Source organism: Chenopodium quinoa, unplaced genomic scaffold, assembly GCF_001683475.1.
Source record: "Chenopodium quinoa cultivar QQ74 unplaced genomic scaffold, ASM168347v1, whole genome shotgun sequence".
Classification (NCBI taxonomy): Eukaryota; Viridiplantae; Streptophyta; class Magnoliopsida; order Caryophyllales; family Amaranthaceae; genus Chenopodium; species Chenopodium quinoa.
The window spans coordinates 649,293-672,967 of record NW_018744290.1 but is presented as its reverse complement, the minus strand read 5'-3'; the positions used below and the strand labels follow the sequence as shown (position 1 = coordinate 672,967).

General features: G+C 42.4%; 2 protein-coding genes across 7 annotated transcripts; both read right to left on the bottom strand.

The window, feature by feature from the left end:
- Positions 1-471: 471 nt before the first annotated feature.
- On the bottom strand, positions 472-3,467 carry LOC110695087 (transcription and mRNA export factor SUS1). Its single transcript, XM_021872292.1, has 5 exons — positions 3,196-3,467; positions 2,989-3,076; positions 2,676-2,770; positions 2,249-2,325; positions 472-962 (listed from the first exon to the last, which is right to left on the bottom strand). Coding segments are annotated over exons 1-5 (336 nt in total). The 5' UTR covers positions 3,198-3,467; the 3' UTR covers positions 472-888.
- Positions 3,468-3,902: 435 nt separating this feature from the next.
- On the bottom strand, positions 3,903-22,895 carry LOC110695083 (B3 domain-containing protein Os01g0234100-like). 6 transcript variants are annotated; one of them, XM_021872282.1, is made up of 11 exons: positions 21,764-21,801; positions 21,504-21,593; positions 19,235-19,269; positions 7,046-7,135; positions 6,831-6,917; positions 6,610-6,672; positions 6,442-6,525; positions 6,203-6,353; positions 5,883-6,089; positions 5,044-5,134; positions 3,903-4,959 (listed from the first exon to the last, which is right to left on the bottom strand). In XM_021872282.1, the coding sequence occupies exons 1-11, from the start codon at positions 21,782-21,784 to the stop codon at positions 4,274-4,276; spliced, it is 1,605 nt and encodes a 534-aa protein (XP_021727974.1). In that variant the 5' UTR covers positions 21,785-21,801; the 3' UTR covers positions 3,903-4,273. The 6 variants fall into 6 exon arrangements, with proteins under 6 accessions (XP_021727974.1, XP_021727978.1, XP_021727975.1 ...); XM_021872286.1 differs by lacking the exon at positions 19,235-19,269 and having other exon boundaries at positions 21,504-21,596; positions 21,764-22,895; XM_021872283.1 differs by lacking the exon at positions 7,046-7,135.
- Positions 22,896-23,675: the final 780 nt, after the last annotated feature.

Sequence of the window (23,675 nt, the reverse complement as noted above, 5' to 3'; positions counted from 1 at the left end):
TGGTTGTAAGCAAACTGGAAGTGCGGGTTCTTAAGAAATTGTTTGATTGACATAATGGGGGAGTGGAACTTCCTCAAGAAGAGACACAAGAAATGGCTCAATTATTTTTCCTTTGGCAGTTCATAATTCTCAGGAAATACTTCGAAGTAGTTGCTAAGTGCCATCCAAACACTATCAAGCTAGAATGTTGACAAAGAAGTAGCTTCCCTTGAAATGATTAATACCCATGTGAATTAGTGGTTCCTCCCTGATTTCACCTCCCAAATAATGCAAATATGGTTGAACATTAGAAATTTCGATTTTTACACGGATAGTTTCCCTACATAGAAAAACTTAACTAATTTCCTCTAATTTTTACACGGTAAGTTAAATTTTAGCCAACACAAACAAATCCGCGTTTTTTTTTCACAAATGATTTTTCAATTCCTATGTACTTTTATGTCAACACAAGCATCAGGTATGGTTCTCAAATTTTACAGAGACAAAAAATGGAGGTCATCATTGCAGTTGGTATGACTTACGAACGCCCTTTTTCATTACACCAAGCATGTAGAATATTGTAGATTGTCCTTTGCAAAACTTGGTAGGCAGAGAGCAAAAGGAGCACAAATTCTTTAATTCACAAGATGGAACTACGTAAGTTCTACAATTACAAGCATATAGAATGTCCCTTGCAAAATCTAACCCCTGATACAAATGCCGCGCATGTCCTTGCCCACATGAGGTAGGTTCAGTCAGAAAGGTAGCAATGCATTACTAAAGGTAGGTTGCATTATATCACACAGGAGTGACTCTCCCGCCAAACTCCGTAGCTTTTGCTACACTAAGACTTGGTCAAGCAACATATTCTGAACCTCTTCTTTCCCCTGATGGTAACAATCCCTCGCATCAAAGTGAAGCTGCATTTAGAAAAGCCCAAATTCGCTGCAACAGCTCAGCTTTCACGGGATCAGGAATAGATGCTGCATGACATGATCACATCACACTAAGTAAAAATGTTAGCCACTACCAGTCTACGAGTACTGAATACAAACACAATGCAGGTGTTGAACTATAGCAAATAAAATCGCTACAGGTGGAGAATCCATCTGTTTTAAAATTTCCAATCACTTCTCAGATGTAAAACACACGAAATGTCAGATTGTCAGAAATATTAAATCACAACGCAGCATGATTACAGGTTCTGCAACCCAAAGACCAAAAAACAGTTTAAATATTTAAGCTCCAATTGCTAATCATTCATCAATATGATGCACATGACTTACTATTAATTACCAAAAATAAAGGTAAGGTGGTGAACATCATAGTATTACATAATATACACAGCTAAATACCATTTTGGCTGATTCTAGCTTAGGTTAGTGACAAAACAGGACTGTTACTTAAGTTATACTTCTGTTCCATAAACTTCATAGCACATGCTCATTTTGATTTCTCCCTTACAAAAAACATATAAATAAATCGTTGTTCCCCCCTGACAGCCTTGGAGGCACTTCTTCATTGTCTGATCTTCTCCCCATTTGATCTACAAAGTACTTGCAATGAAGTATAATAATGATTTCTAAGTAGCAGGGCTTGATAAAGGGAATCACCTTTTTGTCTTATTTCCGTTATAGTTACTCTGTAGATTACTTAGCAACAACCAATTTTCCCAACAACTCCCCCCCCCTTTCCCCCTCTCCTAATAAAAAGAGTCGAGAGATTATTGTGAAGATGATGCAATTCATCACATTGCCAAAAGCTTCTTACTTGTTCTGATTTGAAGACATCTTACTTGTAATTAGATTATTTGTCAATTGATAACAACCTCTATCTTAGCAAAGTGCTGCTGCACATATCCGTCCCTACCCCGTCTGACCCTCATCTACCCCATTCGATTTGCAAGTCTCTTAGGAGGCATTGGGGTAATGTTCATCTATTTAGAGAATAAATGCAAGAAAGGACTGTTGCAAAAATGCCAAAGCTAGTAATCCTCTACGGCTCTACCCCTGGCTCCACATATTACCAGTAGCTAAAAACCAATTAACACATGCCTCACAGCCCACCAAGACAGCCATCCTAATCATTTACCGATTCAAACCTTTCTACAACATGCTGTCAACTAAAATTCTTCCAATCACTAGTACGGAGTTTATTTAGTAGTACTTCGTATTACATATCAAGAGTTAGCTTTGACATAAGAAAACACATACACAAAAAGAGAAGCAACACCTGAAATAAGATATATGAGTGAGATAATCATCAATACCTCTTCCTTTTGGAGTGATTAAATGTACTAGATCATCCACAGTCACATTATTCCTCCCTTTCTTCTTTATAAATGCCCTGAAAATGGAAGCAAATCTTAGAAACTCAAGCATGGAAAATTGCAAGATTACAAGGCATTTGAATCAAAAGCTTCATAGTCAAACTGTACTATAAAGAACAACCTTCATCAAAATAAGATAAATATAGTTTCTGTTTCTCAACTTCAATTTTGGAAATTACACATAATTTCCTCTTTTCCTTACAAAAAAAAAACTACAATATTGACATGAAATAAAGTATTCCCTCCGTCCAAAATTTAGTTGTCATGTTGCGGGTTCAAATTACACTATCAACGCAACTATTAATCCCGATAACCGGATTAGAGGATATGAACATCTATACTATAGAGGGATGGGGGAAGTTCAAACCTGCAAATCGCTTTCATTTCATCCTTCCATCCACACTCAATGAGCCTTTCCCTCAACAAATCCATCAATCTCTCCTTTTCTCCACTCTCAATCAACTGTAAAGTCAATTAACCAAAAATCCATTTCAATAAACAACAAAATTAAAAATTATATTCAACAAAATCAAAATTCACAATTTTGGGGTGCTCAAACAATAATAAATTAAAAAAACCTCCCAAATTTAACGATCTGCCAACAAATAATAAGCAAAAAGTAAGATATTTTTTATCTTATCAAAAACAAGAAACAGATTAGTGGGGTTGAAGAAATAGACCTTAATGTTGATTTTTTCTGAAAGGGTAAGTTCTTTTTCTTGTTCATCTCCTGCATCTGGTGTTGGTGGACGATTCACTGAATGCCTCCTAGATAATTTGAAAATAAAAAAATTAAAACCCACAAACTATAAGTAAAATAGGAATTATTACAGTGAAATACTAGGAGAAAAAGGTAAAGATGAGAGAGAAAATTGAACAAAGATTACATTGGTTAATCGAAATGAAGGGATTTGTTTGTTTTGTTAGCTCCAGTAATTTTCTGGATTTTTTTTTTCCGTAAATTTGAAAACTAAATTTGACGATTATACATATATATATAGAATTATAGATAGATGAAGAAGACAAGGTGATGACGGAAATTGGTATGGTATGCCGCCTTTGTTAGGGCTGATATTTCAATTTCTGAGCTTTGAGTAAAAAATTGATACGGGATTTTTTTTGTTTGAAATTATTTGTGGAATATTATGTGATGTACTTAAGAATCCTGATTTAACCTCTGACGAGTGCGCGTGAGGAACATATCCCCTGTTTACAGTTTATACATTATCCCAGTTTAACCCTCACATAATTTTGTTGAATGTAGTTTTCGTCTTGCTATATTTGGAATTATATTATTAGAACCTCAAATAATATAGTTTAGATATGTGACGTATGTCATTGGATCATAATAGAGAACAATAAATAATATGGAGCATATTGTTAACTTGTACCTTCTAATCTAAGCATGCAAAATAAATTTTGATCCTTTCACAACTCAACTTGGATAAAAAAAATTGGATCATAATTGAACACAAAATTGAAAATCCAATCAAATGAGAAAGATGGAGGAAGAGGAGTGATTCTCCTTTACAGGAGCTTGATTGAAAACACTGCAGTGAAAACGATTTTCATCCTCTAAAGGTACGAGCTAATGATATGCTTCATATTTAGTCATGAATTAACACCGTTAAAAACTAATAAAGGACAATAATATAAACAAGATTTGATAAAAAAGACACTAATTAAGCTGGTTAGCAAGCCTATGGATGGAGGAAAAAGTATCCTACAGACCTACACTTGTAATCTTTCCTATTGCACTTTTGTACTTTTAAAAGTGCTCTAAATGATCATGCTCACAAAAGAGGATCTACTGACTACTGTCAAAAAATTATCTTACCAACATTTCACCATAGGTTGGTATGCTATACAGATATGATCAAGGTATTTCAACTATACAAAAACAGCAGAAACTGCTCATCTTTCGGGACAAAAAACTGCTAAATCAACTGATTCTCCTAGTGTTAATCACCACACAGCAGCAGGAATTTCCTCAACCTTGGATTCCTTTTTCCATGAACTTGCCATTGCTATCTCCATGTCCATCTCAAAATCGATCTTCTCCAAGGACTCTTTAAGCTGTCTGAGTTTATTCTCAAGCGCTTTCATCCTCTCCCCAGCTAAAGCCCGCTTAATTATACTTTCTTTCAACATGTTTGGTACATTAACTACTTCAGATTCCACAGAATGGCCAAGAAGTTTGTTAACCGAAGCAAGCAAGAACTCTACTTTCATGCCTAGCAACTCGAACCCCCTCAATGTTTTCTCCCAACTCTGAAGATCTTCATGAGATGTAGGAGCTTCCTCATAGGATCTGATGGCATCTGCAATGTTAACAGTCTCTGAAATAATCCCAACCACTAAATGGCAGTTCAGTCCCTTCAGAAAGCGCTCATGCAGAAAAGATCTTTGGTTGCAGCAGAGCTCATAGTACTTCTTCCGTGTACTGTCATTGAATTTGGAGTCTAATATGAGGCCATCGACAATGATGTTAAAGTTCTTGAGGTCGCTCACTCCTTCAAACTTGATGGAAGAATCTGATAAGCGGATCCCATCAAGCACTTCGGAGCCCAAATCAACATCACTGCTGCTTAGGGACAGGTGGTCCACTGCAGTGTAGTTGTCTTCAGTTTGTACCATTTCAGTATGGCCTTCTGCATTTAAATGGTTGTGAAGAATTAGACACTATATATTTTATAATTTTGATACAGAAGCGATCACAAGAGCAAGCTATTTACCTGATTTCTGCTCTCCTACCCTCGAATCCAAGGTTAGGAGCCCTAAAGCACCATCGACTTCACCAAAACTCTGTTCTCTTATTATATAAATCTGTAGAAGCATTGCAATGCATGTGATGATATGTAACGTAGCAAAATTTTGCATATGGAAATGGGAAGGAACCTGGCTTTGCAATGTATGCATAGTAGACAAGGAACATAGAAAAGGCTTAGTGATTGTTTGGTTATCATAGAATTTTTTAGGATTACACAAATTGTAGAGAATTTTCAGAGATTACTTGGTTGGCAAAAGACTCAAGGGGATGCTTACCCAGTTTCCCCGATATAAGTGTGATATTGCAATTTGCAAATTCCTGAGATGTGTAACTACTTATGTGTAACCAGAAAATTAACAGTCTGTTGGGCATAGCATGACTGGCATAACTAAGCCTAAAGAAAACCCAGAATCCGTACTTAGTAGTACAACAAAACTACGAAGGGCATGGACTTCAGGATTCTAATTACCATCAAACCACTCTCTTGTTTGTGTTTAGTTCATTTATATAGTTGCCCATGTGCTTTCATGTCATAACTATGTTAGAAACAAGAAACAGAATATTCGAGCATGAACTATAATTATCAGCGAAGACTCAGGGGATTCCCAGTTAATCTCCTAGATATGCACATCATTCTCACAAACTTTGGGATTTCTGCTGTCTTAGCGTAAATTTAGGAAATTCGGATAAAAAATTAGTGAGAGTGACATGCATATGTAGGAGGTAAACCTGCATTTTTCCGTCAGGACTCAAATATTTCTGTACTATGTAGTGAGTAACTGAGTACTAGTCTGAGAAGCTTGCCTTAAATTTTGTACGTTCAATTAGATGAAAGACCAACACATCGCCCTCAAGCAATTCATGATAGATGGAAAATCCCCTCCATCCGCCACTAAGACCTCCTTTCCCTGCTAGATAAACGGTGTCAAATCCCTTTCCAGCTTCATCCACCAACACTACGGTACAGTCACGAATTGGCAGATGCTCATCACAGAATTTCCTCGGCAGACCCTATCCATCACAAAGCCAAGTAACATCAGAATGCATAGACATAAATACCTAACTCCAGATCATGCCACAAATCTGAGAGCTTTTGATATGTATTACAAATTTTGCTGGCTTACCAACCAAAATCCCCCAGTAATATGTGATTTCAACATTGTTTTGAGAAAGCTAGGAGATTCTGCTGACAGATTTGCTTGGACCTCTTCTGCTCGCTTCATGGAAGAGGACTTGTCATCCATTGATAAAGGAACACTTAAGTCCATTCTTTGACTGTTCATATGCAGCATCATTAATTTGCATACATATCTAGACATGATAGGCCATGCAAGGCATAACAAAAATAAATACATAAACTTACATCTTTTTTGCTCTTGAATTATTAGTAGCCTTGACTTTCTCATCGATAGATAAATCATTGCTTTTGATCCTCTTCTTCTTACTTCTTCAGTAACGCCAAATTGCAGCACATTAATATGCGTATATACTTGAGCATAAACAAAGCTAGAAAATTAGTTGATAAACTTACAATTTTGGTGTTCTTGGATCACCTATAGCCTTCACAATGCTTTTGATTCTCTTCCGCTTAGTACTTCAGTAACATCCATGTTGCGCAAATTTATCAGGAATAAAAATTACAAATAAAATCAATGGGCTAATTGAGCATACCATCCCCACAGTCACCAATTTTTTTTTAGTTCAAAATTGCTAGTGCGCGTATAAAAGGTGGTTTTACATGAAGAGCTTCACCTTCCTTTCTTTCGCGGTGGAGTAGAAGCCATGAGCTCTTTATCTTCTGAGGACTCGTTGTCACTTACAATCCTTGCTTGCTTGTGCCTTCCGGGAAATATAAGTTGAGCAAAAAATACACATATCAATAAACATGACCAATATCCAAACAAGCATACAAAATTCAATTTTGTTACACCCACTAGAAAAGTGATAAAATGTAAACATCAGCTGACCTTCCAAATTTTGTTCGATTTTTCGAAGACCTTAATACTACATTGTCTTCAGAGAGTGTATCGTCTTTAATTGTCATTAGTGGCATGGGGCTTCAGCAATCATACATGACTTAATTAGCATTGTAGAATTTAAACATGTCATCTAAGAACGTTAAAAAGTAATTAGCTTTAAACTTTATAAACATGAAACTTTGCAAATGCAATTTGAAAACATTTTAACAAGTGCCTATAAAGCATTATTTAATGCTTCTTCCACTAATTTACTTGTTTCACACTTGCCAATACACAACTTAGTTTTGATTAAAGTTATAAAAATAAGACTTTAACAGCACAAACTGAGACAAATCTAACAAGATTCCACATAACTATGTTTTTTCTTTTGCATAAATCACAACATTTTTTTTTTTTTGGTGAAAGAGTGCATAAATCATGAGAAAATACAAGTTTATAACCTAGATAAACGAAAATAGTTTATCTAGGGGTAGCGCTGTCTTTTCATGTGGTTTAGTAAGGAGAATTTTGGCCTTTTACATATTTTGCTTTTGACAGTGTTATTTGTGCCGTTAAGACTATAAACCCAAAAACACTTCCTTCTCTCTCCTCTACAAACCCAATCTTCTTCACTGTTCACCATGGCCACAACCACTTATTTTGCCTTTTCTTTTCTTTTTTTGCCTGCTTTGAATCTTGAATTTTGGCTTCTTCACCGTTCACCATATTCAATGGCTCTTGCTTCTTCACCGTTCATTGAATACCCCTAAAATAGTTCCTTCTCTCTCCTCTACAAACCCAATCTTCTTCTTCCTTTAGATCGCACAACCACCGCACAACCCACCGCTCCAACCAGATCGACCCCATCACACAACCACACACTCCTACCAGATCGACCCTAACACGGCAAATTCAACCTTGCCGCTCCTACCAAATCGACCCCACCACAGTCTACATACCGCCCTTCGTCTTCAACATCGCGACCACAATAGCGGCGATTAACCACTGCCATCTTTGTCATACCTTCCCCTAAAGGTTTAATATGGCCCTACTTTACATACTTTGCTACTAGGGTGTCTATGGTTTGGCCGGCCGGCCGGCCGGTTTATTGCCGCAAAGCGGCGATATATAGGTAGTTGTGGCCATGGGAGGGGAGGAGAGGAGAGAGAAGGAAATAATTCATGGTAAACGGCGTTAAAATCAAGCCGTTTGGGACAGCTGGCATGAAAAAAATAAAATTATTTTTTTATTACATAACACAGTCTTCAATGCAAAATATTTATAATAATGCCATAAGATAAACACACTACGTTTATCAAGGGTAGCCTCATAAATCATCACAATATGACATAATAAGAAAGAGTAGTGTTTCGGGGTTTTTTGATGTGTCCTGTGGGAGAGTTACAATTCCAAGAATGCCCTTCGACGCCTGTGCCTGCAAAATCACGAAGACTCCTGGGGGTAGGAGCTCCGCCTCCGACGATCAAGTTAGTAAAGATACGGGAGGTAGAATGCACGTAATGTAGAAGTTACTTCTCGCGTAATGGGAGAATTCTGCAATTAATATTGCTCGGGGTAAGTGTTTTTCTTTTTGAGGAGTATTCAATGTGAACAACAAATGTTCCAGCCCCCCATTAATGAGGGTCCTTCCACTATTTATAGTGGGGAAGAGATGGTTTCCCTTTTAGGGTTTAGAGGACACGTGTCAGCAGAGGATTGGAGCCCTGCTGACCAACGGCTGGATGCCACGTGTCACTAGGCCATTGGGCCACGTGTTTAGGGTATTTTTACCCCAAACATTTGCCCCTCACTGGTGCTGACATGGCAGGGTGCCACGTGGCGCCGGTGAAAGGTTTTTTTTTTTTTTTTTTTTTACAACTCTTCAGATTCTTTTTGAAGGATGGAAAAGCAGAAGGCGAAGAGTCACGACTTTTCACCTTCTGGGACAAATTCTATAAATAGGAGAAGATGTCCCCCGAGCTCTCATTTACAAACTTTGCCAAATTTCTGAAAATTTGAGAGCAGCCGGCAATTTGAGAGTTGAGAGCATTCGGAGTTGAGATTCGTTGAGAGCAACCGGTCTACAGACCGTCTGGGTCGTTGCAAGCTAGCCAAAGGTTTTCGAGAGGGTAATCAGAGAAACCCAGCCGGATTTTGAACCGCCTGCATCTTCGCAAGCATCCCAAAGAATTTCCAGATTTTCTTCTAGGTACCGTCTCTATTCTTTCTAGCTTTTTCATGTATTTCCGTTTGAGTCTTTTACTCGCATTTTTGTTCATTGGTCCCATAAGTAGATGGACCCCTTATACCCATACCCGGAACCTAGCTGTGAACTCAGCCGGTTTATTAGTACGGCTGAGTCTAGAACTGGGTCTGCCGCCTCTGTTCTTTGGGACAACCCTTTTTCAACACCCATATCGACCGACTCTGTGTCTGTGCAGGACACAATGGCCAGAATCCGGTCTACTGCCAGAGATCCCAACTACAGAAGTGGGAGCTCAGATGAGCAGCCGCCTGAGGTCCCAGCTTCAGGCGGTGAAGTAGAGCAAGGAGAGGTAGAGCAGAGAGGCTCACCCGGGGGCGCTCCTAGCACCCCGGGTGATAGCATTTTAAACGAAGAGTCTGCTCCCCTCCAGGAGACCAGAGAGCAGGTAGGCTCTGATAAGGAGGTCTCCAACTCCCCAGCCGGCTCTGATGCCGGTCACGTTCAAAGTAGCAGTAGCAGCTACTTAACCGAATCTGAGGATAGCGAGGAGGCGGAGAGGCCTTCTTGGGATAATAGGAACGATCCTCTCATGATCGCCGTCTCCTCTAAGGACCGCGAGCTCATGCGGGCTGCGCTGCCAGATTTTATCAAACGGCGGCCGCTGGGGGGTGACTATACAATAAAAATCCCGGCTGCTCTGGGAACAATATGGTGGGAGGATGGACAACCGAACGCGAACGCTTGGTTCGGGTGCTACGAGGCGGCCTTCGTGGCCGGAGTCCGCTTCCCTCTCCACGACACAATAAAAGCCATACTTAGGGGGTATGGCCTAGGTCTCTGGCAATTAACCCCCAACTTATGGGTAAATATTTTAGGGTATATCGCCGCCTGCGAGATGCAGGGCCTCAACCCCGGCTGGGAGGCGTTTGCCCACATGCATTACTTGAGTAGGAGCCCAGGCGGCTGGAGAGCCTGGTATACCTTGACCACCCAGCCCAAATACCTTATGACCTTGGACAAGCCATCCAAATGGTCGGACTGGAAGCACCGGTTCTACTTGGTTAAGGCCCCAACTACGGCAGAGAACAGAGAATTCCGGATCTACAACCGGAAACCAGAACTCTTGGGGACTAAGTGCTGCCTGCCCCTGTCCCGGAGGATGATAGAGAGACCATCCTTGACTCCGGGTTTTTTGAGTTAGTTCCTGACACCCTCTCATCCGGAGAGATAGTAAGGGTACCTAGAAACTGGGTGCCCAAACATGAATTTTTTAGGGACGAATGCTTCTTGTCCGCTTGTGGTCTAAGCAGCATGTTTAAAAAACGTATGTATTCGGAACTCAGCCGGTTTCTTTCGAACCGGATGCTTTTATTTCCTTGCTTATTTATTATTCTAACCGTGTGCCTTCCTCTGCAGAAGAAGCCAAGAAAATGCTGCCCACCGAGAAGACACCGGCTAGGTCGGCTGCCGACATCCGGAAAGCCAATCTCGAGAAAAAACTTGCTGCCCAGGCGGCGAGGAAGGTATAACCGTCTGATCCTTCTCGTTTATTTCAATCCTTTTATCCCATAACTTATATTTTTCTCGTTTACAGGACGATAAGCAGATGCCCCGGTCCCTTCAAAAACAGGTCAGGCCTCCGCCGACCCAACAAGAGTCTGCATCCAAGGTGCAGAAGACAGCCGACCGGCAAACTACCGGCGGCAAATCAATAAAGGTCCCAGGCGGGCCTGGATCTGCGGATGTGCTTTCTGCCATCCCATTGAGGACCGCAACCGGTCCCTCTGAAGGCCGTTCGGGCCGCCAAGGTAACTTCGACCTTACACTGCTTGACCTGCCCATGCGGGTCAAGTCTTATTCACAGTCTCGATCGCAGCCGGGGGATTCTCCAATCAGCCGGCAATCTATAGGCAGAGCATATGCGAGTTTCTCATCGTCTGTTTCTGGTGCAGATAATTCTCCCCGCTGGCCGGACGGGGCACAATATGCCCGGGCCATGCTGAAAGCCGTCCCCAGGGACGAGAAGGAGGCGATCCCTGGGATCAACTCCTTTAATGCCGACCGGGTGCTGGTCGACCTGGCCGACGTATGCTCCAACAACCATGCGGTAATTTTCTTGACGTGCATTTTTAAATATGCAGTATTAACCGGCTGTATTTTTGCAGGCTATGCTGCGCGTAGAGGGGCTCAAACGAGCTTATACCCGCAAGTCTAAAGAGGTAAGGAGAAGCAAACGGGCTGTTGATGACGCCCATAATGTTGCTGACTACTCTTTGTACATGCATGGCTTAGAATCTAAATCTATACGCATAGAACAGGCGGAGAAGACCAAGGCCCTCCAACAGCAGATTGATCAGCTGAAAAACCAAGTTGACCAACTGCAGGCGTCCCTGGATGATGCCAATAAAAAGTTGGTGGAACAGAAAGAGCCCCTCCAACGGCTGAGCAAGGCGGAGACTGAAAATGGCCGCCTTGCCAAAGAGAATGAGCGCCTGCGCAAAGAGGCGGCTGCTGCCAATGAGAACTTCAAGGCCACCTTGGAGTCGGAGCAGGAGAGGCTCATTGAAGAGAATGAGCATGACTGTGCAAACCGGATGCAACGGGCGTTTTCCCTCATCCACCCGGAGGCGGACTTCACCGTCTGGGAACTCGCCTTCAAATATTCTGATCTTGCCATTCTGGCCGAGGAGGCGAATGAGCCGGGGCCCGGACCCTATGACGCTTGGGTTAGGGAGGAGATTGCGCGACGGCAGGCGGAGGCTGCTGAAGAGGAAGTTGTTCCTGAAGCCGACGCAGCCGCTCACCCTGATCCAACCCAGAACCAACCGGAAGAGGACCGGTTCACTGTTCGCCTGGAGTAGCAACTACTTCCCGGCCTGCGCGCCTTGCATTATCTTGTAATAGCACCGGATGAGATGGGCTAAGCTGTAATAATTTTTATTTTGAATATTAACATTTTCACCGGCTGAGCCGGCTTTTGAATGCTTTTTATGTTTCTGCACTTCAATACTAGAATTCTTGTTATTTTTTTATACATATTTCTGCGAGGATAACCAAAAGAACCCCGCCGGTAACACTACCGCTTGGGTCTTCGCAAACAGCAAAGAAATTTGCAAAGGTTGCCAAGAGGACCCCACCGGTAACACTGCCGTCTGGGTCTTCGCAAACTAGGCGAAGAAATTTACTAGGGTTGCCAAGAAGACCCCACCGGTAACACTGCCGTCTGGGTCTTCGCAAACTAGGCGAAGAAATTTCGACCCAAAACCAAACCGGTTTTGCAAAGGTTGCCAAGAGGACCCCACCGGTAACACTGCCGTCTGGGTCTTCGCAAACTAGGCGAAGAAATTTGCAAGGGTTGCCAAGAAGACCCCACCGGTAACACTGCCGTCTGGGTCTTCGCAAACTAGGCGAAGAAATTTACTAGGGTTGCCAAGAAGACCCCACCGGGAACACTGCCGTCTGGGTCTTCGCAAACTAGGCGAAGAAATTTACTAGGGTTGCCAAGAAGACCCCACCGGGAACACTGCCGTCTGGGTCTTTGCAAACTAGGCGAAGAAATTTACTAGGGTTGCCAAGAAGACCCCACCAGTAACACTGCCGTCTGGGTCTTCGCAAACTAGGCGAAGAAATTTCGACCCAAAACCAAACCGGATGGCGTCTGGGTAATTGCCCCTGGATAGCGGTCTGGGTCTTTGCAAGCCAGGCGACTATCCATATGATATAGCTCGAATATACACTAAGTGGCAACATTAGATTCGGGAGCCAGTCGGTTTATACTGAATTACCGGTCGGGACTTCGCAAAAGAATCACGCCAGATTAGGATGTCCATTCACCGGTTGGGCTTTTGCAAGCATACCCCTGAATGAATTATGGCCTAGACCAAATGTTTTTAGGCCTGCTCTTAGAGAGTCAGGCGGCGGTATTGAGTACCGGCTGTCCTTCCAAAAAGTGAGCCGGCTGCAAGTTTGGGGTTGCTAGCCTGCCCTTTTTTGGTGCGAAAGATCGTCAGGCGGATTTGTCCGCCTGTGTGATCGCTTAGAACAATTTACCACCCAAATGGGAGATGTTCTCTTCGATGAATTCACCCGTATGGGTGTCACCGGATGAAAAAATTAGTTACTGGTGCCGCTTGTGGTAGACACAAGACATGGCGGCTGTATACGAAATTGAATGTAATTCTCATTAATCATTTGAAAATTTTCAAAAGATGTACAATACTTAGAAGTAGTATTTTTTGAGGTTATCTACGTTCCAAGTTCTAGGCAACTTTCTTCCGTCTGGAGTTTCCAGGCGGTAAGTGCTGTCTCGTACTTCTTCAAAGATCCGGTAGGGTCCCTCCCAATTTGGGGTTAATTTGCCTTGTTCATTGGCCCTACCGGTTGCCTCCATTTTGCGAAGCACAAAATCTCCTTCTTTCAAAGGTCTTTTACGAACCCGCTTGTTGTAGGCTCTAGTCATACGCAGACGGTAGATCTCATGACGCAAGGCAGCATTCCCCCTTCGCTCTGGAAGAGCGTCTAATGCCAACCGCATGGCTTCCCAGTTAGCCTCCTCATCATATAACATAATGCGTAGAGTAGGCTCATAATGTTCAATGGGAAGAACTGCTTCAGTGCCGTATGTCATGAGAAATGGGGTCTCACCGGTTGCCCCCTTTTCGGTTGTCCGGATAGCCCAAAGGACATGAGGTAATTCCTCTGCCCATAGTCCACCGGCTCTTTCTACTTTCTTCTTTATCCCGTCTGAGATCAACTTGTTAAAAGCCTCAACTTGACCGTTTGCCTGAGGACGGCCAACGGATGCAAAACAATGGGAAATTCCTTGGTCTCCCAACCAGGTCTTCAGGACAGGCGTTTCGAACTGCGGTCCGTTGTCGAAAACCATGGACATTGGAACCCCGAACCGGGTGATGACGTTTCTCCAGATGAAAGAAATCACGTCTTTCGTTTTAATCCCTTTTACCGCCTCTGCCTCAACCCATTTGGTGAAGTAGTCTACTGCTACAAGAATGTAGCGGCGGCCGCCTGATGCAGGCGTATAAGGTCCCAAAATGTCCATGCCCCATTTAGCAAACGGAACCGGACTATGGATTGCCGTGAGTTCAAACGCCTAACCTTTCACTGCCCGCCTGGGTTCAAAAGTTATCTCAAGGCCTTGTATTTCAACAGCCCACTTGATCATTCTACCGGATGACTCTATAGCAGTCATCGTACGCTTGAGCGGCTGATCTGTGTATACCACAACCGGATGTGCCAAAAAATAAGGCTTCAACCGCTTGACTGCTACGAATAAGGCCAACCCAAATTTTTCGATCATGGGGTACCGGAGCTCAGCATTTTTAAAGACATGGCTGATGAAGTACACCGGCAGCTGAATGCCGTCTCTCTCAGCGAGGAGAACGGCACTAAGGGCGTGATCAGAGACGGCTAGGTACATGTACAGAACCTCCCGGGGTAGGGGGCTCACTAGCCTTGGCAAAGAATGCAAGTGCTGCTTAAGCCTCTGGAATGCCGCCTCTGCTTCTTCACCCCATTCAAACCTTGACCTCTTCCTGATTGCCTGGAAGAAATAGAGGCACTTGTCACCTGACCGGCTGAGGAACCTCCCCAATGCCGCCAGACAACCGGTCAACTTCTGGACCTCTTTTACAGTGCGGGGAGACTTCATGTCAATTACCGCCTGTATTTTTTCCGGATTAGCTTCGATGCCTCTTTGGTCAATCAAGAATCCGAGAAACTTCCCAGACTCAACACCAAATACGCATCTTTGGGTTAAGCATGACCCGGTGCCGTCTGAGTGTGGTGAAGGTTTCTCGCAGGTCTGCTAGGTGATCCGTCTGTAGCTTGGATTTGACTATCATGTCATCGATATACGCCTCTACATTCCTGCCAATCTGGTTGATAAAAACGGTGTTTATCATGCGCTGGAATGTAGCCGGTGCATTCTTCAACCCAAACGGCATCACCGTATAGCCGAATAACCCCTGATCAGTGACAAAAGCCGTCTTCTCCTGATCTTTCTTCCAGAGAGGTATTTGATGGAAGCCGGAATAAGCATCCATAAAGCTCATTAACGCATGGCCGGCTGTTGAGTCGACTAGGCTGTCAATCTTTGGAAGCGGGTAGCTATCTTTTGGGCATGCTTTGTTCAGATCTGTGTAATCCACACACATCCGCCAAGTACCGTTCGGCTTCTTTACTAGAACGACATTTGCCACCCAATCCGGGTAGTAGCATTGCCTAATGAACCCAGCATCCAACAGCTTTTTGACCTCAGCCGCTGCTGCTTGAGATCTTTCTCCACCATGATCCCTCTTTTTCTGCCTAACCGGCTGCTTTTTGGGATCTACGGCTAGCTTGTGGACAGCAAGATCCGGGCTGACGCCTGGCATCTCTTCCACTTCAAAGGCAAAGATGTCTTTGAATTCCTTCAGCAGCTGGAGCAAGCCTTCTCCCAACCGTTCGAAGGCTACCGTCCCGACCTTGACTGTTCTTTCAGGACGGCTGTCATCTAGGATGACATCAAGGCAGTCACCAGCCGGCTGAGGTCGTTGGTCATCTGACCTTTCCCCGGCTAGTGATTGCTATTTCTCCTTTTTGACGGGTGCCAGTTGGTCCGCCTTTCTTTTCATACCGGCTGCCCTTGGAGCCGGGACTGCTGGGTCGCAGTTATCAATATCTATGGGCTCGCCCTGGCCGGCTGCACCCATAGTTGTCTTGACGTCAGAGAGATAGCACTCTCTTGCCGTCTTCTGGTCCCCGCTTAGGGCACCGACTGTACCATCATCCTTTTGAAATTTGACCAACATGAGGGACGGGATGATGACAGCCTTAGATGCGTTGAGGGTAGGACGGCCAAATATCATGTTGTAGGCGGACAGCTCCTCCACAACTAAAAACTTGACTATCATGTGGCGTCCTTGCCCCTTTTCACCCAGCCGGATCGGAAGATCTATGCTTCCGACCGGATGCACTACTCCACCCCCAAAACCGACTAGTGGGTGAGGAGCCTGGTGCATGTTACCGGATGTGTACTTGAGCTTGGTCAAGCACTGATAACTGATTAGGTTAGACGAGCTCCCGGTGTCTATTAGGATTCGGCCAACCTTCTGGTTGGCAACCTTGCATTCGATGACGATGGGGTCATCATGAGGCCGCCGGACCTTGCCCCGGTCCTTTTCAGAAATAAGGACCTCAGGAAAGATGTCTTTCGACGCCTGGCCCTCATCCACTGAGTTGACCAGCTTCCTGATGTTGTCTTTGGTGCCCCGGATGGTAGGACCCCCTCCGGCAAAACCGCCTGCTATTGTGAAGATGGTCTCTTCATCCGTCTCGGAGTTTGCTGGGCCGGTTTTTGCCGCCTGCCCTTTCTTGGCCTGGGTATTACCCTTAGCCTTGGGTAGGTAGGATTTTAGGGCCCCTCATCTGCCAGACGGTCCAATAGCCGCCTGAGGCTATAGCAGCCATCGGTGTCGTGGCCGACATCCTCGTGGTATTGGCAATACTTGCTCTTGTCCCGTTTATTCACGGGGCTTTTCATTTCAGCCGGTTTGTCGAGAGACATCCGGTCTTTGATTTCCAGGAGGATGGTGGAGCAATCTTTTGCGAACTCGTATTTGGGAGCATACGATTCTGACTTCCGCCTGATCTTCTGGGCCGGCTGTCCTGATCGGTCAGCTGCCCAGACCCCTTTTCTCTTTTCTTCCTTTCTTGCCGGCTGATGCTGTTGCCGGCTCTCTTTTTTGTCAGACTTTTTATAATCTGACGGCTGCTTGACAGCACAAAGCTCCGTCGCCTGTATATAGGCTTCAGCTTCAATTAACGCCTCTTGGAGGGTAGCAACCCTCTTCCGGACGAGGTCAAACTTAAAGGTCGACCCATCCTTCAGACCTCGAAAGAAGTCTGTATAGGCCACTTCGTCTGATAGTCCTGGAATCTGAATTCTCATCAGATTGAACCGTCTGACGTATGACCGGAGGCCCTCCCGGTCGCCCTGCTGTATTGCCCCTAGGTCGAGGCTAGTCTTTTTGGCAGGAATATTCATTGAGAAATTTGACGTAAACAAGTACGCCAAAGTTCGAAAGCTGTTGATGCAACCGGCTGGTAGGTTACCAAACCACCGCTGGGCTATGCCCTTGAGGGTAGCCGGGAAGCATCGACACCAGACGGCATCATCTAACCCCTGGAGGTACATGAGGTTAGAGTAGGCCATTAGATGGTCTTCTGGTTGGTGGTGCCGTCATAGGCCCCCACCAAAACATTCTTGATCTTAGGCGGCTGTGCCGCCTGGGTTATCTCTGGTGAGAACGCCGTTGGCTGTTCCCCCAAATTTAGCAGGCGCAGCTGCCAGTCCGTGGGTTGGAACGGCTGCTGCGCTTGCCCACCGAAAAGACCCGGTGACATAAAAGGGGATCCACCCAACCCATTCGGTGTGCCGAATAGGCCAGGCTGGATCACTTTGGGTCCAGACCGGGCAGAAGCTTCGCCCGTCTGGCTCCCAAGGTTCGTTCCCGTACGCCTGTGTGAGACGTCATGGAAACTGTCCGGGAAGGTCGACGTTGAGGCCGACGCAGACGCCTGACCTCGCTTCTCTTGGAGAAATGTGCGGGCGTCTGAGAATGTTTTCTTGGAGCCATCCGGCTGTACGTGCCGGATGGCCTTTCGCAGCTCCCCTTGAGGAAAACAGAGTCTGCTTGGATCAAACCTTAAGCCCTCCCCCTCCTTTGGCTTGGGATGAGGGGTAGGAACTCGTTCTTTGACCGCCTTCTTTCCAGAAGGCTTCTTGGCCGGCTGACCTTTCTTTGGAGTAGCTGACCGGATGAGGCTCTTGATCTCACCCTTGAAACTATTCATGAAAGACATGAGTTCGTTTCTTGTAACGGGGGCTGAGCCCTCCACCGTTTGGGCAATTCCAGCCGGTTGCCCGGCTGGGTTGCTGGGAGCAGCTTGGCTGATTTCCCGTTCTCTTCTATCTTTAGCACGAGGGTGCTTCGTTCTGAAAGACCCATCCGGGGCCACATATGTTTCAATTTCGTCTCCACTTTCATGGTCCGTCTGGACCTCAGGCTCGACCACAGGCCGTTTGCCCTGATTCGGTGACACAGTATCAGAAGTCATCTTAGAAGTACTCTCCCCACAGACGGCGCCAAATGTTTCGGGGTTTTTTGATGTGTCCTGCGGGAGAGTTACAATTCCAAGAATGCCCTTCGACGCCTGTGCCTGCAAAATCACGAAGACTCCCGGGGGTAGGAGCTCCGCCTCCGACGATCAAGTTAGTAAAGATACGGGAGGTAGAATGCACGTAATGTAGAAGTTACTTCTCGCGTAATGGGAGAATTCTGCAATTAATATTGCTCGGGGTAAGTGTTTTTCTTTTTGAGGAGTATTCAATGTGAACAACAAATGTTCCAGCCCCCCATTAATGAGGGTCCTTCCACTATTTATAGTGGGGAAGAGATGGTTTCCCTTTTAGGGTTTAGAGGACACGTGTCAGCAGAGGATTGGAGCCCTGCTGACCAACGGCTGGATGCCACGTGTCACTAGGCCATTGGGCCACGTGTTTAGGGTATTTTTACCCCAAACAAGTAGGAAATCTAGGAATAGTGCCAAAATCCTAATGTTGAAAGTAAAATCAGGTGGAGGAAGCATAATTATTATACCATCTTAAAATTATGAAATTTAAGATCGCCATTTCCTATGACTCTATCATAGGGTTTTCAATTATATTTGATGTTAGCCAAAAATAAATACTCCCTTCACTTTCTTTTGTTTTTTCCATATTCCCGATTAAAAAACATTCAAAACGTTCATCGGAATATTCCTATCAATAGCATTTTTTTTAAGACATAAATTCTCTAACTTATTTTTTTAATTCCAATTATTAAGGTATAAAAATGCACAAATAATAATGTTTTCCAATATCCCAAAGTGTTTTTAAAGCAATTAACTGAAATCATGTGAAAATGAAATTAGTTGGCTTTTTTTTCATATACCTTTCACATGGTATTGAATTCACTATAGATAATACCTGCAAAAAAAATATGTAAAATAAAAAAATTTAACCCTTCATTAATGATTTCTCCATAATGACTATGAACTAACATCTATCTAAATATTCAAACCCCTTTAAAGTTCAATCCTTGCAATTCTACATTTCTACCTAACCTCTTTCAAAAAAACAAAAAAAAAAAAAAAAAACAATGCATTGTGTCTTTTGAAAAAAAAAAAAATTCACATAACTTGCAAATTTGTCTCGCATCATTTTCCTTTACGGGTACGTGATGTATTCCATATATTAATACGGTTGCATCCTAGTTAAACACCATATAGAACGTATGCATTAGGAATTCCCCTCGTGAGGAGGGTTTCCTAATGTTTTCATTTTTCTTACCTTTATAAAAAAAATATATATAGAAGGAATTCCTATAGTCATTTTCAATCTAATTACAGAGGCTCCATTTTTACAATTATTATTACAACTCTTCAAATTCTCTTAAACAAAAATGTGCACAACTTAAAAATAAATAAATAAATAAATAAATAAAATAAAAATAAAATAAAATTCCAACATTGTTATCCCTTGATTTCTTTGCAAATTTGATGTGTCACATGGGTGCAAATGCATCACTTGGGATTACATATATGTTGAGATACAATTTTAGGACTTGTATATATAATTAAATTAAAAAATTAAAATTATAAAAATACAAGTGATGCATTCAAAAAGACGAATGGGTATTCACATTGAGTGACATTTTAGTTCATTAATTGTCATTAAATAATAAAAAAAAACATTGGAAAATTTGGTAAAAAAAATCCCAACTTTTGCTCGTTCGCTTAAAATAATCCCAACTTTGGATTATTTTTTAATAATCCGAACTTTGGGGGTCATTTACTCAAAATGGTCCCAACTGGTTACCCAACCTTGGTCGATTTTTTTTTTATTTTTTTTATTTTCTTTTAAGCCTTTTCTTTTAGAAAAACTTAAAAACAAACTTAAAATAAAAAAATAAAAAACAAACCCAGCCCCATCCACGACCACCCTCCTCGCCGCCAGCCACAACCCCTCCCGTCACCGCCATCCCCGCCGGCACCCAGAACCAACTCCCCCGCACCAGAGCCGGCGACGCCCCTTCCTTACCCCCTGAACCACCAAATTAAACACCCCAAAACCCCCTACCTACACCCAACAACGCAGCCCGCATCTCCACCAAACAACCACCATCGCCGCCCAGCCGATGAAAAATCAGCCATCTCGCCTCCTGAACCACCAGCGCGCAGCAACACAGCAGCCCTGCAACCCCTCTTCAAATCGCAGCAGCCGCACAACCCCAACAACAACCACCAGCCATTGCAATGGCCCAACCAAAGCTGCGGCAACCCGGCAGCCCCGCAACATCTAATTCACCACCAATTACAGAGATTCGACACCCAATTACAACGATTCCGACAAGGGGTAAGGACGGGGGAACCTGGGCCGGGATTTAGGAAGGTGGTTTGCCGGAACGGTAGTGGTGGCCGGTGGGGTTGCCTGGGTGTTGGGTATGGGATTTTTTCGGTTTTTTTTTAAATATTTTTTTTTCAACCTATAAAGTGCTGACACGTGTCAAATAAACCTTTAGAAAAAAAATTACCTCTTTAACAGGTAACGGGTCACTTAGACCGGATTATTAAATAATTAAAAGTTGAGATTATTTTAACGGGCAAAAATTGAGATTATTTTTATCAGTTTTTCCAAAAACACTCTAGTTCTAGTAGTTCTTTACTCGTATTTAATGCGGAAATGTGGCCCACTATCATCCACTCCCTCACCGCTAAGGAATAAGGATTAGTAGCATACTAGCATTAGCATAGCATAGCATAGCATACTGTTAATCTGTGATAGTGGGAAGTTGACGAGTATATATTTTGATTTTGATTAAATTCATTCTGATAATCAAACTCGATAATAAAAATAGTAATAAAATACGGAGTATAAAATAATAAAAAAAAACGAAAAAGTACAGTTCTAGTCTAGGGTAAAAATTTAAGAAAACGCTTCATCTTAAAAAAATTATTCCTAAACATACAAATTTCATGTTCAGAATATATCTTTTCAATCCATAAATATAAGTTTTAATCGTGTAAAATTAATAATATGTGACCAACAACACTATTTAATTCATAAATATGATTCCGGACTAGTAGAAAAAATCAGGTGAATCGAACAAACACTTGGATTTTTATTACCGTCTAAAAATATACGGAGACGCATAAACTTACCGGGGGAGTAAGTTGATCATCTTCAAGCATAGCAAGTCTTTTCGCCACTAAGGCAGCCTTCAACTCCGTCTTTGACATTGATGCTTTTTTCTGCTAAAATTAAAATAAAAATAAGTAAAACAGATATTGCTAGTTCAATTTATCCAAACAAATAAAGGAAAAAAAAAATACTGTAGTTGAATAATCTTCAACCCAGAAAAAACCCAGAAGTAGAGGAGAGAGAAAATTAAAAATTCATGGTGGGTAGCAAATGATCTTACAGAAGAATTATCAGCACCCATTTTTTTTATCTTTGCTACTCTCATTTTTTTTTTTTTTTTTTTTTTTTTTGGAAGTATTGAAGGTATAAGAACAGTGGAAATTGAGGAGAGCGAAGCAGAGGGATCTCTAAAAGGAGGGAAATTGTGAAGGGTGAACTCTATAAGAGGAAAATAACCGTTTATAAATTTGAATACAAGCACTGTGTTAGTGTCATTTCTGTGATGTGATTGACTCTGAAATCCTTTTTACCATTTTTATTTTTGAGAAGAATTGGTTTTTTTTTTTTTTTTTTTTTTTTGTACAAATTTTTTTTTTTTACAATTTTTTTGAAGTGTTTCTTAAATCCCTAGGCAAGTTATACATAAGACTGAGAGACGAGAGACCCATATCACATGAAATGGGACACATTTGTGGAAAGAGTTAGTGGAGGCGATAGTTTCAATTATTAAGTTGGGTGGGATTATGTTTTTATTTTGTAAATTGGATTTTGTTTATGAACGAGCGCGGTAACGATATTGGATTTTGTTCATGAACGAGCGCGGTAACGATATTGGATTTTGTTCATGAATGAGCGCGGTAACGATATTTCTTGAGAAAACAAGTTTATGTTCATGATAAACATGTAGCGTTTATCTAGGGTTAAAATAATAAATTACATTAAACAAGTTTGGGCAGCATGGTAATTTATCAGGTTTATTTAACAGCGGAAACTTTCGTTACTGTAGTTGTCAATATCGGTCGCCGTTAATGAAGGACGAAGTAACAAAGAGCTTTAATGGACAAAATCAATTTTAACAAGGCTTCAATGAAAGACATGGTCCCCCCTACCTTTTGAGGTTGACCATGCTCTTAATTTCACCCTTTTCGATAGAATTTTCGTTTATTTTGGCGGCAAAAACGCCCGAGGTGATGGTGTTGGTGAAGGGGGTGGAGATTGCGAAAAGGAAGAAGAAGATGGAGGAAAAAAGAGATGACAACTTCAATAGAGGAAGAAGGTGAAGTCAGCTTCAATGGAGGATGATGCTTCAGCTGGTTAACATCTGTTAGCCTTATAAATTGATAGACATGAAAGCTAAAAAGCACCAAACTAAAGAAAATTTTATTTTAATCAATTTACACAATTTCAACACTAGATAAACATCCCTATGTTAATCATAAAGATAAATTGGGGAGTCCCCTTATTCCCCTAGTCAAGCATTATGTTCTACCTAATTTATCCGATATTACCTTTTGCGAAGTTTGTCTTGAATTTTATGTCAATATAATCTAATCCTCCCAAGCTACACTTTGTTTGAATTGATTTGGTAAGGCAATCCTCAAAGGTATACCTTAAACTCACTACATGAAATTCATTATATATTTAGGTCATGTATAGTTCAATTCATTTTATTTTTACTTATTTCAACTCTCATAAGTTCATGAAAAAAAGTTATGATAAGATTTGTCTATATTCAAATTACAATTAAAAAAAGTTTTAATAGATTCAGATAAATTAAAATAAATTTAGATAAGTAAAAAATCAGATAGATAGAATATACCCTTATCTTTAATTCACCTTAACTTTGTTTTATAAGTAAACACGATATCCACCTTATATCCAATTATACAATCCCACTTTGTAAAAACTAAAATTACAATTGTAAGCTTATGATAGCCAATTGATATGGTATATCAAGTAGGTTGCTAAACACCGCCATATAAAATGATCACACCGCCAACATTTGGTGTGAATGGACAACCATGCCCTTATTACTTCACCACCCCTTATCCTCCATGGCGACCCACCACCTCTTTCTGACCGGCAATGACCACCACCACTTCTGACCGGCAATGACTGCCACCACCCTAACTGGCGACCCACCACCTTCCCTCGCCGACGGGAGGGTGGTTGTTTTTTTTTTTTTTTGTTTT

Bases quoted from the DNA above. Each gene is read 5' to 3' on its own strand.
- LOC110695087 (XM_021872292.1), bottom strand. The intron at 2,771-2,988 runs GTCTATTTCTTC...TTGACTTTACAG, and splicing joins CAGAAAAAATCAACATTAAG to TTGATTGAGAGTGGAGAAAA. The intron at 2,326-2,675 runs GTTTGAACTTCC...TTCCATTTTCAG, and splicing joins GAAATGAAAGCGATTTGCAG to GGCATTTATAAAGAAGAAAG.
- LOC110695083 (XM_021872282.1), bottom strand. From the start codon at position 21,784: ATGGGTGCTGATAATTCTTCT. The intron at 6,918-7,045 runs GTCAGCTGATGT...ATTTCCCGGAAG, and splicing joins AATCGAACAAAATTTGGAAG to GCACAAGCAAGCAAGGATTG. The intron at 4,960-5,043 runs GTAAATAGCTTG...ATTTAAATGCAG, and splicing joins GGTAGGAGAGCAGAAATCAG to AAGGCCATACTGAAATGGTA.